Source organism: Heterodontus francisci, chromosome 32 (assembly GCF_036365525.1).
Source record: "Heterodontus francisci isolate sHetFra1 chromosome 32, sHetFra1.hap1, whole genome shotgun sequence".
In the NCBI taxonomy this organism is placed as follows: domain Eukaryota; kingdom Metazoa; phylum Chordata; class Chondrichthyes; order Heterodontiformes; family Heterodontidae; genus Heterodontus; species Heterodontus francisci.
This window is the reverse complement of record NC_090402.1, coordinates 53,751,041-53,764,525: the sequence shown is the minus strand read 5'-3', so window position 1 is coordinate 53,764,525 and position 13,485 is coordinate 53,751,041. Positions and strand designations below refer to the sequence as shown.

At 47.8% G+C, this 13,485-nt stretch overlaps 1 protein-coding gene across 2 annotated transcripts in view; it reads right to left on the bottom strand.

Annotated features, from left to right (window-relative positions):
* The window catches only part of LOC137347522 (apical endosomal glycoprotein-like), an 89,379-nt gene that overhangs the window by 22,308 nt on the left and 53,586 nt on the right, over positions 1-13,485 (bottom strand). For both annotated transcript variants that reach the window (XM_068011973.1, XM_068011974.1), the window contains exons 8-11: positions 11,985-12,109; positions 7,215-7,305; positions 6,216-6,362; positions 4,004-4,135 (exon numbers count right to left, since the gene is read on the bottom strand). In XM_068011973.1, coding sequence (XP_067868074.1) covers positions 4,004-4,135; positions 6,216-6,362; positions 7,215-7,305; positions 11,985-12,109 — 495 coding nt within the window. The remainder of the gene's footprint in view (positions 1-4,003; positions 4,136-6,215; positions 6,363-7,214; positions 7,306-11,984; positions 12,110-13,485) is intronic.

Here is a 13,485-nt window from a genome sequence, read left to right as displayed (position 1 = left end):
TTCCACAGGTGCTGACTCTCACTGGGGTACAGTTCCAAAGTGACCGACTCTCACTGGGATACAGTTCCACAGGCACTGAATCTCACTGGATACAGTTCAAAAGGCACTGACTCTCACTGGGGTACAGTACCACAGGCGCTGAGTATCACTGGGGTACAGTTCTAGAGGCAGTGACTCTCCCTGGGGTACAGTTCCACAGGCACTGACTCTCACTGGGATACATTTCTACAGGCACTGACTCTCAATGGAATACAATTCCACATACACTGGATCTCACTGGGATACAGTTCCACAGAAACTGAATCTCACTGGGGTACAGTACCAAAGGCGCTGACTATCACTGGGGTACAGTTCCAGAGGCAGTGACTCTCCCTGGGGTACAGTTCCAGAGGTACTGACTCTCACTGGGGTACACTTCCAACGTGACTGACTCTCACTGGAGTGCAGTTCCACAGACACTGACTCTCACTGGGGTACAGTTCCACAAGCACTAATTCTCACTGGAGTACAATTCCACAGGCGCTCACTCTCACTGGGGTACAGTTCCAAAGTGGCCAACACTCACTGGGCTACAGTTCCACAGACACTGACTCTCACTGGGGTACAGTTCCACAGGCACTGAATCTCACTGGGTACAGTTCCACAGGCACTGACTCTCACTGGGTACAGTTCCAAAGGCATAGACACTCACTGGGGTACATTTCCACAGGTACTGACCCTCACTGGAGTACAGTTCCAAAGTGACCAACTGTCACTGGGGTACAGTTCCACAGGCACTGATTCTCACTGGGGTACAGTTCCAAAGTGACCAACTCTCACTGGGGTACAGTTCCACAGGCATTGGTTCTCACTGGCGTACATTGCTACAGGCACTGACTTTCATTGGGGTACAGTTCCACAGACACTGACTCTCACTGGGGTACAGTTTCACAGACACTGACTCACTGGGGTACGGTTCCACAGACAGTGACTCTCACTGGGGCACAGTTTCACAGGCACTGACTTTCATTGGGGTACAGTTCCACAGACACTGACTCTCACTGGGGTACAGTTTCACAGACACTGACTTTCACTGGGGTACAGTTTCACAGACACTGACTCTCACTGGGGTGCTGTTCCACAGGCACTGACTCTCACTGGAGTGCAGTTCCACAGGCATTGATTCTCACTGGCGTACATTGCTACAGGCACTGACTTTCATTGGGGTACAGTTCCACAGACACTGACTCTCACTGGGGTACAGTTTCACAGACACTGACTCTCACTGGGGTGCTGTTCCACAGGCACTGACTCTCACTGGAGTGCAGTTCCACAGACACTGACTCTCACTGGGGTACAGTTCCACAGACACTGACTCTCACTGGGGTGCAGTTCCACAGGCACTGACTCTCACTGGGTACAGTTCCACAGACACTGACTCTCACTGGGGTACAGTTCCACAGACACTGACTCTCACTGGGGTGCAGTTCCACAGGCACTGACTCTCACTGGGGTACAGTTCCACAGGCACTGACTCTCACTTGGGTACCCTTCCACTGGTCTCTTACCTTCCCTAGACCTTTTCTGCTTGTGTGACATTGGCCGTCTCAATTTCTCTGCTCCTCCCACTCACTCTAACCTGTCTCCCTCTGAACTTTCTGAACTCCGTTCTCTCAGGTTCAACCCTAACATTGTCATCAAACCCTCTGACCAGGGTGGTGGTGGTGTTGTCTGGTGATGCGACCTTTCCCCAGCAGAGTCCGAATGCTGATTCTCTGACACTTCCTCCTACCTCCCCCGGACCATGACCCCACCACTGAACATCAAGCCAGTGTTTCCAGGACTATCATTGACTTCATCTCCTCTGGAGATCCTCCCTCCATTTCCTCCAACCTCACAGTCCTAGCAGCACTGTGGGTGTACCTACACCACATGGACTGCAACGGTTCAAAAAGGCAGCTCACCCTCACTTTCCTGAGAGCAATTAGGGATGGGCAATAAATGCTGGCCTAGCCAGCGACGCCCACATCCCGTGAAAGAATATGAAAAAGTCCCCAAACCCTGTGCAGTCCACTTCTACCTCCTTCCCAAAATCCACCAATAGGACTGCTCTGGCAGACCCCTTACTTCAGCCGGTTCCTGCTCCATTGAACTGATTTCTTCCGATCTCAACTCTAGTTTTTCTCCTCTTGTCCAGTCTGTTCCACCTACATCCATGACACTTCAGTTGCCCTCTGTCATTTTAACAGTTTTCAATTTCCTGGCTCTAATTGTCTCCTCTTCATCATGGATGTCCAATCTCTCTGCACCTCCAATCCCATTAGGACATTCTGAGGGCTCTCCACCTCTTCCTTGAACGGAGGCTCAACCAGTCCCCATCCACCACCAGCCTCCTCTGCCAGGCTGAACTTGTTCTCACATTGAATGACTTCTCCTTTAACTCAACTCACCCCCCCCCCCCCCACCCCAAATAAAAGGTGTTGCTATGTGTACCCAGATGGTTCCTAGCTATGCCTGTAATTTTAATTCTGCATCTTGCTCTCACGCTGACCTCTCTGTCCTTAGCCTCTGGCAGTGTTCCAATGAACTCAACGTAAGCTCCAGGAACAGAACCTCATCAGTCGATCAGGCACTTTACAGCCTTCCGGACTCAACATTAAGTTCAACAATTTCAGACCGTAATCTCTGCCCCCTTTTTGTTTACTTCCTATTTGCAGCTTTTGATTTTTCTCTTGTTTTTGCTTTAAGCCAGCAGCTGTTTATCATTCTGCCATCCACACCTCCTCTAGACACATCTATTGTTTCTTTACTTGTCCCATTACCTCTCCCTTTGGCACTGCATCAACTCTTTTATCATTTAATCTCTCCTGTCTTCCACCCTATCACAGACCTTCCCTATTGTTCTTTTTCCCAATCTCTCCCCTTTCATTGCTTATAAACCTATTCCATCTCTAACTTTTCCCAGTTCTGATGAAAGGTCATCAGCCTGTAACGATAACTTTGTTTCTCTCTCCACAGATGCTACCTGACCTGCCGAGTATTTCCAGCATTTTCTGTTTTGATTTCAGATTTCCAGCATCTGCACAATTTTGTTTTTGGATGCCAACTTCCATTATCCATTTGGATTAGTCCTCTAGCTTTTAGTGTTGTGTGTACCTGGACCCCTGAATCCCTTTGCTCCTCCACATTTCCTAATCCCTCACCATTTCGAAAATATTCCAATTTATCGTTCTGGGAATATGACAGTTCGGCAGAGTGAGCTGCAGTAGGTAGGGGTCAGGTGGGGAATCTCACACACTATCCCTGGGCACAGGGATGAGTTGCTTGTATAGGACAGTACAAAGCTCTAATCAGACTCTGTCAGGTACATAGTACTGAGCTTCATTCAGAGACCAGGCTATAAAGTAGGGTTGCCAACTCTCCAGGATTGCCCAGGAGTCTCCAGGAATTAACGATTAATCTCTGGGGTGCTGCTGTGAGTAACTCTGGGAGAGAATTCATTGAGGAATTGCGAAGCGTTTCTTTTTAATAAAAGGAATTATTTATATGCTTTGATTATAAGTTGTAAAATATCTGAGATGGAAAAAGGGTATTTGACAGAACTCAACCAATCAGATAACAGAGTTTGTTTGCTTTCTGATTGGCTGATCAATAGCAGGAGCATGTGGCGGGATGGTGGGAGGTCACATGATGAGGAATATGCCCTGCCAGAGTTGGCACACCCTGCTGCAAAGGTTCATGATGAAAAGAGATGCTGGAATCCCACAGTAGCTCAGTCAGTGTTTATGCAGAGAGAATCGTAAGGTTAATGTTTCAGGTCTTGTTCTGATGATCAAACGGTCATTGATCTGAAGCATTAACTCTACCTTCCTCTCTCCACAGAGGCTGTCTGACCAGTACAGTATTTCCAGCACCACTGGATTTTAGTTTGCTTTCTGTAACGGTGAGTGTTTGGGCTGTCAGATCGAGGTCCCCTGACAAAGGCAGTGCGTGTTGAAAGCGAGGCAGTGCAGAGGGAACTCACTGAGCTGTTTGGAGATGTTGGTGTAGTGATAGAACGTGAGGCAGGACCCCTTGGTCGGAGGGAGATGTTCACTCAGGAGCCAAGCTGTGTCATCAACACTCAGGACCTCAATATCCACAAACATGTAGTGACCTGGAAAATAAGAAAGACTTGCATTTATATAGCACTTTTCACATCCTCAGGATGTCCCAAAGCATTTTGCAGCCAATAAGTGCTTTTGAAGTGTAGTCACTGTTGTAATGTAGGAAACATGGCAGTCAACTTGCACACAGCAAGACCCACAAACAGCAATGAGAGAATGGCCAGGTAATCCCTTTTTGTGATCTTGGTTGGGGACATTGGATAAACACTGGGGAGAAGAGACAAGGCTTCAGTTTAACATTTCAGCTGAAAGATGCCACCTCTGACAGTGTAGCTGTCCTTCAGTACTGCACTGGTGTGCCAGCCTGGATTATGGGCTCAAGTGGCCGGAGTGTAATTTGAACCATGAATGTCCGAGTCACAGGCGAGCATGTTACCAATTGAGCCATGGCTGACATAGCAACACAAACACAGGTTAAATCATAGTCACATACAGTCACCATTGACTGCTCTTACAGCAGTACCACCACTGCCTTTAACTTTACAGAAATTTATTAATTAACAACTTAACTGAATCAGTTACTGGATCAACCTTCAAGATTTGACCAACAATTAACATTACCCCAGGCTGAGTTACAAGGAGATGAAGAATGAAGCAGTTCACTCCCTCATCACTATCTTTAGCCCCTAATACCACTCCTTCATTTCCATCTCTCCACTAGTTTTTCCCATTGTATCCTGTCTGTTTCTCTCCTCATCATTCCATTATCTTGCTCCTTCACCTCAATTTCATCCCTCTATCCTACATTTCTTCCACTTCTCTCTCTTCCATCTGTCGTTCTTCCGTTTCCTCCCATTCTCTCTTCTAGTTCTTCTCTCTCTCCTCCATCTCCTTTTCTCTCCTCTACACCCTCTCTCTCTCTCTTCTCTTTCCCCCTCTCTCTCCTCCACCTCACCTTCTCTCTTCTCTATATCCTGTTCATCCCCTATTTTCCCCCCTCTCTCTCCTCCACCTCCCCTTCTCTCTTCTCTATATCCCCTCCCTCCCCTATTTTCCCCCTCTCTCCCTCTCTCTCCTCCTCTCTCTCTCCTCTACACCCTCTCTCCTCTACTTACCCCCTCTCTCCCTCTCCTTCACCTCCTCCTCTTTCTCTTCTATTTCCCCCTCCCTCTCCTCCACCTCCTCCTCCTCTCCTCTATACCCCGCTCCCCTATTTCCTCCCTCTTTCTCTCCTCCATCTCCTCCTCTCTCTCTCTCCTCTATTCCCCCCTTTCCTCCACCTCTTTCTCTCCTCCATCTCCTCTGTACCCCTTTTCTCTCCTCTATTGCCCCACTCTCTCTCCTCTATTCCTCCCTCCTTTATTACCCCCACTCTCTCCTCTACTTCCCCCTCTCCGTTATTGCCCCCACTTTCTCTATTACCCCCACTCTCTCTCCTCTGTTTCCCCCTGCCCACTATTCCCCCACTCTCTTTCTCTATCCTCTATTTCTTCCTCTCCTCTATTTCCCCCTCTCTCTTCTATTTCCCCCTCCTCTCTATTCTCCCACTCTCTCTCCTTTATTACCCTCTCTCCTCCATTTCCCCCTCTCTCACTTACTACTTTCCCCACAGTTCTGCTGGATTCAGTTCCATTCGCTGTCTGCCCTTCCCTACCTCCTCCATAGCTGCACATCACCCTTAGTCAGTGTGGAGCATCATCGTGAGGCCTCATCCTGTCCTCACACACACTCACTCTCACACACATACACCCCCCAAACACTCTCACACTCACTCTCACACAAACACACTCTTACAATGACACACACTCACACACACACATCCTCCAAAACACTCTCACTTTCACACTCACACAAACACTCACTCACTCTCACACACTCACATCCAACCCCCAAACACTCACTCTCACTCTCACGCACACACACCCAAACATTCACTCTCTCAAACACACACACATATATACTCTCACACTCACCCACAGTGACCCTGGTGCAAAATGAACTGGTTACTGCCCGTACAGGATTTCAGTTCCTGGCTCCTGTCCTTATGGGAAACATTGTTTGGCTGATGCCAGTATTTATGCTGGCTAGTGCACAGAGAGGCAGGAATGCTCCTTCTGCCATCCCACCCACCTTGCGAGTTCCCCAAAGTGTGGTCCACCTGAGGCCCTTTGAAGTAGCTGGGGGCTTGGCCACTGTTCCAGTCCCAGTCCTTAGAGTCATGTTTGGGGTTCAGGACATTCTTCCAGCTGCACAGATCTTGCTCAAAGTCACAGGCTCCTAGGAAGGAAAATGGAGACAATTCAGCCCACCTCTCCTTCAGGTAAATATCTGGAATTCCTGACCTCATGTCTGGCCCAGCCTGGCCTGACTTGGTGAAGCACAACTCCTTCCTCTGCCTATTGGTGACTATGGGCCATGCCCCCAATTGGCAGGACGGGGTGTTTGGAATGTCGAAGAGTGGGAGGCGCATTTACAAAGGTATTTGAGCAGTGCCCACCCTGATACACCCTGTGTGAGGTGAAGTGACCCCCCACCTCCACCCGGGGTCCCTGGCAGAGTTAAATGTTTTCAGTTCCCCGTGGAGCCATCCTGCCGGCTGAGCCTCCCCCCCAACCCCCACCCCCCCACCCCCCCCCCGCCCCGCTGTCTGTCTGGCACCGGCTGGTTTACATACAGTCTGTTGGGCTTCTCCTGGGGCCTCAGCACAACCTGAACCAGTTCTCAGTGGGCGAGGGATCTTTAAGGACTGTGAAGAATGAAATTGCTGTAGTCCTCACAAGATGCATCGTCCCTTGATGAGGGTAAAGCTGGAGAAAGACCCACCCCCAATGCCAGAAAACCAAGATGGGATTGGTCTGAATTTGTGGCGTCTGTTTTGTCATCAGGGTGTGGGTTACTCGCAATGCGACTCTCCAGAGTCACCCAGTGCCTGAGGGAAGCTGCACCCTGCCTGGTGTAACACTGAGTGAGACAGTACAGAACCCAGCACTGACTGTTGTCAAGAGCTCCCTTCTGGTTGATGAGAGGGGTGGGGGCTGAGGGACCACAGGAGGTTGGGGGAGGTAGAGGAGGAGGACGGGGGGAGGTGGGGGTGGAGGGGGAGCTGGCCTGTGGTTGAGAATCACTTACCTATTCTGGGACATTCTGAGTGATCAATCATTACATCGTCGATGGCGATATGTGACACGGCTGCTCCTCCCCCGACTGCTTCAAACACCAACTGTAGAAAAAGAGCTATCGGGTCACTCGGTGACACCAAACACCCACCCCCGTGACACCAAACCCACCCCTTGACACCAAAACCCCCCCATGACACCAAACCCCCCCCCCCCGTGACACCAAAACCCTCCCCGTGACACCAAAACCCCCCCCCCCGCCGTGACCCCAAACCCACCCTCCCCCGCGACCCCAAAACCCCCCCGTGACACAACCCCCCCCCCCCCATGACACCGAACCCCCCCACCCTGTGACACCAAACCCACCCCCAGGAACATTAAACCCACCCCCAGTGACACCAAATGGAAGAGCACTAGGAAATGACAAGTGCTTTGGGGAGATCACCATGAACCTCCCTGTGTATTGGAGCATGGCGAGCACAGAGAAAGGCCCAGGACTAACACCATCCAGCTCGCTCACTCCAACACAATGGAGGCTCTGTTTGAAGGTGTTCCCTTCCTTTCATTGTAGGCTTGGAAGAGTAGCTTGTCAGTACCCCAGGGGTCCCGAGTGTGACAGCACCTCTCACAGCACCCTGCTCCAGTAATACCAACATTTCCTGGATGCAGCAAACCTACACAGATCCCGGAGGATGCAGTTATTAAGCGTGAAGGGGCAGCACCAGCTCAGTCTCAAGACACAAGTAAGGAGGAGCAAATGGTGATAGCAGAGAGGCAGCAAGACTAACTGTCCACATGGTGAGTGCCAACAACCCCTGTGCTTTAAGAAATACAGCAGGGCAGTGGCATTAGGAATCAGGGGGAGAGGGGAAAGTGCTAGTTTAAATACGAACATACGAATTAGGAGCAGGAGTAGGCCACTCAACCCCTCAAGCCTGCTCCACCATTCAATAAGTTCATGGCTGAACTGATTACTCCACATTTCCACCTACCCCCAATAACCTTTCACCCTCTTGCTTATCAAGAATCTATCTACCTCTGCCTTAAAAATATTAAAAGACTCTGCTTCCACTGCCTTTTGAGGAAGAGAATTCCAAAGACTCACCACCCTCTGAGAGAAAAAATTTCTCCTCATCTCTGTCTTAAATGGGCGACCCCTTATTTTTAAACAGTGACCTCTAGTTCTAGATTCCCCCACAAGGGGAAAATCCTTTCCACATCCACCCTGTCAAGACCCCTCTGGATCTTATATGTTTCAATCAAATCACCTCTTACTCTTCTAAATTCCAGCGGATACAAGCCTAACCTGTCCAATCTTTCCTCATAAGACAGCCCATCCATTCTATGTCTAGTAAACCTTTCCTGTACTGCCTCCAATGTATTTACATCCTTCCTTAAATAAGGAGACCAATACTGTACACAGTATTCCAGATGTGGTATCACCAATGTCCTGTATAGCTGAAGCATAACCTCCCTACTTTTGTATTCAATTCTCCTCGCGATAAACAATAACATTCTATTAGTTTTCCTAATTACATGCTGTACCTGCATACTAACCTTTTGTGATTCATGCACTAGGACACCGAGAGCCCTCTGCATCTCAGAGCTCTGCAATCTCTCACCATTTAGATAATATGCTTCTTTTTTATTCTTCCTGGAGGGGGTGCAAAGGCGATTCACCAGGATGTTGCCTGGGATGGAACATTTAAGCTATGAAGAGAGGTTGGATGGGCTTGGGTTGTTTTCACTGGAGCAGAGAAGACTGAGGGGTGACCTGATCGAGGTGTACAAGATTATGAGGGGCATGGACAGGGTGGATAGGGAGCAGCTGTTCCCCTTAGTTGAAGGGTCAGTTACGAGGGGTCACAAGTTTAAGGTGAGGGGCAGGAGGTTTAAGGGGGATTTGAGGAAAAACTTTTTTTACCCAGAGGGTGGTGACGGTCTAGAATGCACTGCCTGGGAGGGTGGTAGAGGCGGGTTGCCTCACATCCTTTAAAAAGTACCTGGATGAGCACTTGGCACGTCATAACATTCAAGACTATGGGCCAAGTGCTGGCAAATGGGATTAGGTAGACAGGTCAGGTGTTTTAATGCATCGGTGCAGACTCGATGGGCCAAAGGGCCTCTTCTGCATTGTATTATTCTGTGATTCTGTGAAAAGTGGACAATTCCCACTTTCCCACATTATACTCCATTTGCCAGGTCTTTGCCCCGTCACTTAACCTATCTATATCCTTTTGTAGCTTCCTTATGTCCTCTTCACAAGTTACTTTCCTACCTATTTTTGTGTCATCAGCAAATTTAACCAGACCTTCAGTCCCTTCATCTAAGTCACTTATATAAATTGTAAAAAGTTGAGGCCCCAGCACAGATCCCTGTGGCACACCACTCATTATATCTTGCCAACCAGAAAATGACCCATTTATGCCTACTCTCTGTTTCCTGTTAGCTATCCAATCTTCTATCCATGCCAATATGTTAACCCCTATATCATGAGCTTTTATTTTCTGCAGTAACCTTTGATGTGGCAGCTTATCAAATGCCTTCTGGAAATCTAAGTACAGTACATCCACCGGTTCCCCTTTATCAACAGCACATGTAACTCCCTCAAAGAACTCCAATAAATTGATTAAACATGATTTCCCTTTCACAAAACCGTGTTGACTCTGCCTGATTACCTTGAATTTTTCTAAATGCCCTGCTATAACGTCTTTCATAATAGCTTCTAACATTTTCCCTAAGACAGATGTTAAGCTAACTGGCCTGTAGTTTCCTGCTTTCAGTCTCCCTCCCTTTTTGAATAAAGGAGTTACATTCACTATTTTCTAATCTAAAGGAACCTTCCCCAAATCTAGGGAATTTTGGAAAATTAAAACTAACGCATCAACTATCTCACTAGCCACTTCTTTTCAGACCCTTAGGATGAAGTCCATCATGCCCCAGAGACTTGTCAGCCCGCAGCTCCAACAATTTGTTCAGTACCACTTCCCTGGTGATTGTAATTTTCTTGAGTTCCTCCCTCCCTTCCATTTCCTGATTTACAGCTAATACTGGGATGTTACTTGTTACTTCAATAGTGAAGGCTGATGCAAAATATCTGTTCAATTCATCTGCCATCTGGGCTATTGGTGAGTTGGTACCAGTGATTACACTGGACCATTAGTTTAGAGATACAGCACTGAAACAGGCCCTTCGGCCCACCGAGTCTGTGCCGACCATCAACCACCCATATATACTAATCCTACACTAATCCCATATTCCTACCACATCCCCACCTGTCCCTATATTTCCCTATCACCTACCTATACTTGGGGCAATTTATAATGGCCAATTTACCTACCAACCTGCAAGTCTTTTGGCTTGTGGGAGGAAACCGGAGCACCAGGGGAAAATCCACGCAGACACAGGGAGAACTTGCAAACTCCACACAGGCAGTACCCAGAATTGAACCCGGGTCGCTGGAGCTGCGAGGCTGCGGTGCTAACCACTGCGCCACTGTGCCGCATCATTGATTACACTGGGATAGAAGGGAGTTGGTAGTAGTGATTACACTGGGGTATAGGGGAGCTGGTACCAGTGATTACACTGGGGTATAGAGGAGTTCATAACGGTGATTACATTGGGGTATTGGTAATGGTGATTACATTGGGGTATAGGGGAGCTGGTACCAGTGATTACACTGGAGTATAGGGGAGTTGGTACCAGTGATTACACTGGGGTATTGGTAATGGTGATTACATTGGGGTATAGGGGAGCTGGTACCAGTGATTACACTGGAGTATAGGGGAGCTGGTTCCAGTGATTACACTGGGGTATAGAGGAGTTCATAACGGTGATTACATTGGGATATAGGGGAGCTGGTTCCAGTGATTACACTGGGGTATAGGGGAGCTGGTTCCAGTGATTACACTGGGGTATAGAGGAGTTCATAACGGTGATTACATTGGGGTATTGGGGAGTTGGTACCAGTGATTACACTGGGATATAGGGGAGTTGGTACCAGTGATTACATTGGGATATAGGGGAGCTGGTAACGGTGATTACATTGAGGTATTGGGGAGTTGGTACCAGTGATTACACTGGGCTATTGGGGAGTTGGTACCAGTGAATGCACTGGGGTATAGGAGAGTTGGTGCTAATGATTACACTGGGGTATCGGGGAGTTTGTACCAGTGATTACACAGGGCTATTGGGGAGTTGGTACCAGTGAATGCACTGAGGTATAGGAGAGTTGGCACTAATGATTACACTGGGGTATCAGGGAGTTGGTACCAGTGATTACATGGACGGTGGGGGGGGTGGGGGGTGGGGGTTGGGGGGAGTAGCGTTTAAGGAGTTGGTACCAGTGATTACTCTGGGATTTAGTTTAGAGATACAGCACTGAAACAGGCCCTTCTGCCCACCGAGTCTGTGCCGTCCATCAACCACCCATATATAGTAATCCTACACTAATTCCATATTCCTACCACATCCCCACCTGTCCCTATATTTCCCTACCACCTACCTATACTAGGGGCAATTTATAATGGCCAATTTACCTACCAACCTGCAAGTCTTTGGCATGTGGGAGGAAACTGGAGCACCCGGAGAAAACCCACGCAGACACAGAGAGAACTTGCAAACTCCACACAGGCAGTACCCGGAATTGAACCCGGGTCGCTGGAGCTGTGAGGCTGCGGTGCTAACCACTGCGCCACTGTGCTGCCCCTATTGGGGATATTGGGGAGTTGGTATCAGTGTGTTGTGAGATCAGCTGTCGTCGGACAAAGAACTGCGGAATTACCTTCCAGTTGTTTGCTGTTGCAATCCTGACTCTGCCGAGGCTCCATGTCAGTCCCTGGCCCATACTCATGTTCCACGCCTTTCTTTTCTCCTGTGTCTCTTCCTCCACATAAACATTCAAAGTCCCTGTAAAAAAGCAATGCTCTCTGTCTGATGAGGTAACACTGGCACTGATCAATACGTCAACTCTTACACAAGAATGGTCAGCATGTTCAACACTCAGCTTCATGTCCAGGCACTGAGTCCAGGGCGGTGGAATGCTGCACTTGGGAACAGAATGTGTTGGATTCAAATCCTGGCAGGAATCAATCACCATTTCACAATTATAGGGGGAATCCTTACTCTGTATCTACCCCATGCTGTAACTGTCCTGGGAGGGTATGATGGGACAGTGTAGAGGGAGTTTGATGACTTGCATCCAAACATTTAATTTTAGAGATTTCCTTCCTCTCCAACATTTTTTTCAAGACAGCAAGGTCAATCCCTAACCTTTTCTCACACACACATTTCATACAGTGTACATTATCCCACAATGAACAGTTATCTACACAGCATTCAATGGGTATAATATTGTCAGAATGCCCATTGTACCGAATCTCACTTAAAATATCTGACAAATAGAATCCCAACTGCTTGCACAAGAGCCAGTGTTTACGCAGCTAAAGTAAATTTAACAACTCTTTTTATTTTCTTAGTTTCCCAAGCTAAAGGATGACATTTCCCATTTTCACCCATAAAAAATATTATGAAACCAGCTGCACTCGAATACTCATCTGGAGGATTAGCATGTGAAGCATCACTAAACATGACTGGTTTTATGTTCTTTGGGCCACCTAAGGATGGGAACGTCTCCTGATTTAATTTATTAATGTTTTATTTGACCTTAAAACATTCCGATTTTTGGGAGTTTCATCACATTACTTAACTCCAACACATCAAAACTAGCACCTGGTCTAGTCTGAGTGTCCAACCAGTTCAACTGACCAATCAAGCTTCACAATTGCTGAGTCTCTTCTTTAGATATAACATTATCTTTCTGTGATGACCGAGCACAATTAACCGGGATGGGAGTAACATTCTCTAAATGGAATGGTTGATTTGAAATTATTTCAGACCTACTCTGCTTAATATTTAAACCAATATATTTAAAAGCCCCACAAGCCTGACTCCCAAGCTTAAATTCTACTCTAATCTTATCATTAAAACTTTTCTCAAATTCCGCAGTACCGCCTGATAAGGAATCATCAACATGCATCATGAAGTTGCCTGAAAGTTTTTCTTTCATTGTCGTCAGCTGTCCCTCAATTCAAGAATGACGTCTACTCAAGGTCACTACTTTCAGCCATGGGTTTTCATGTGACTGAACAGACTGATTCTCGACCCACAGATCTTTGGGCACATGGGGCAGGACATCACACAGGGTAGAGGGATCCGGAGTGCAGGATTTGCTTCTTTTTCTTTCCTTCTCTGCCACATCATTAAGGCATTTGGACCCAAAGCAT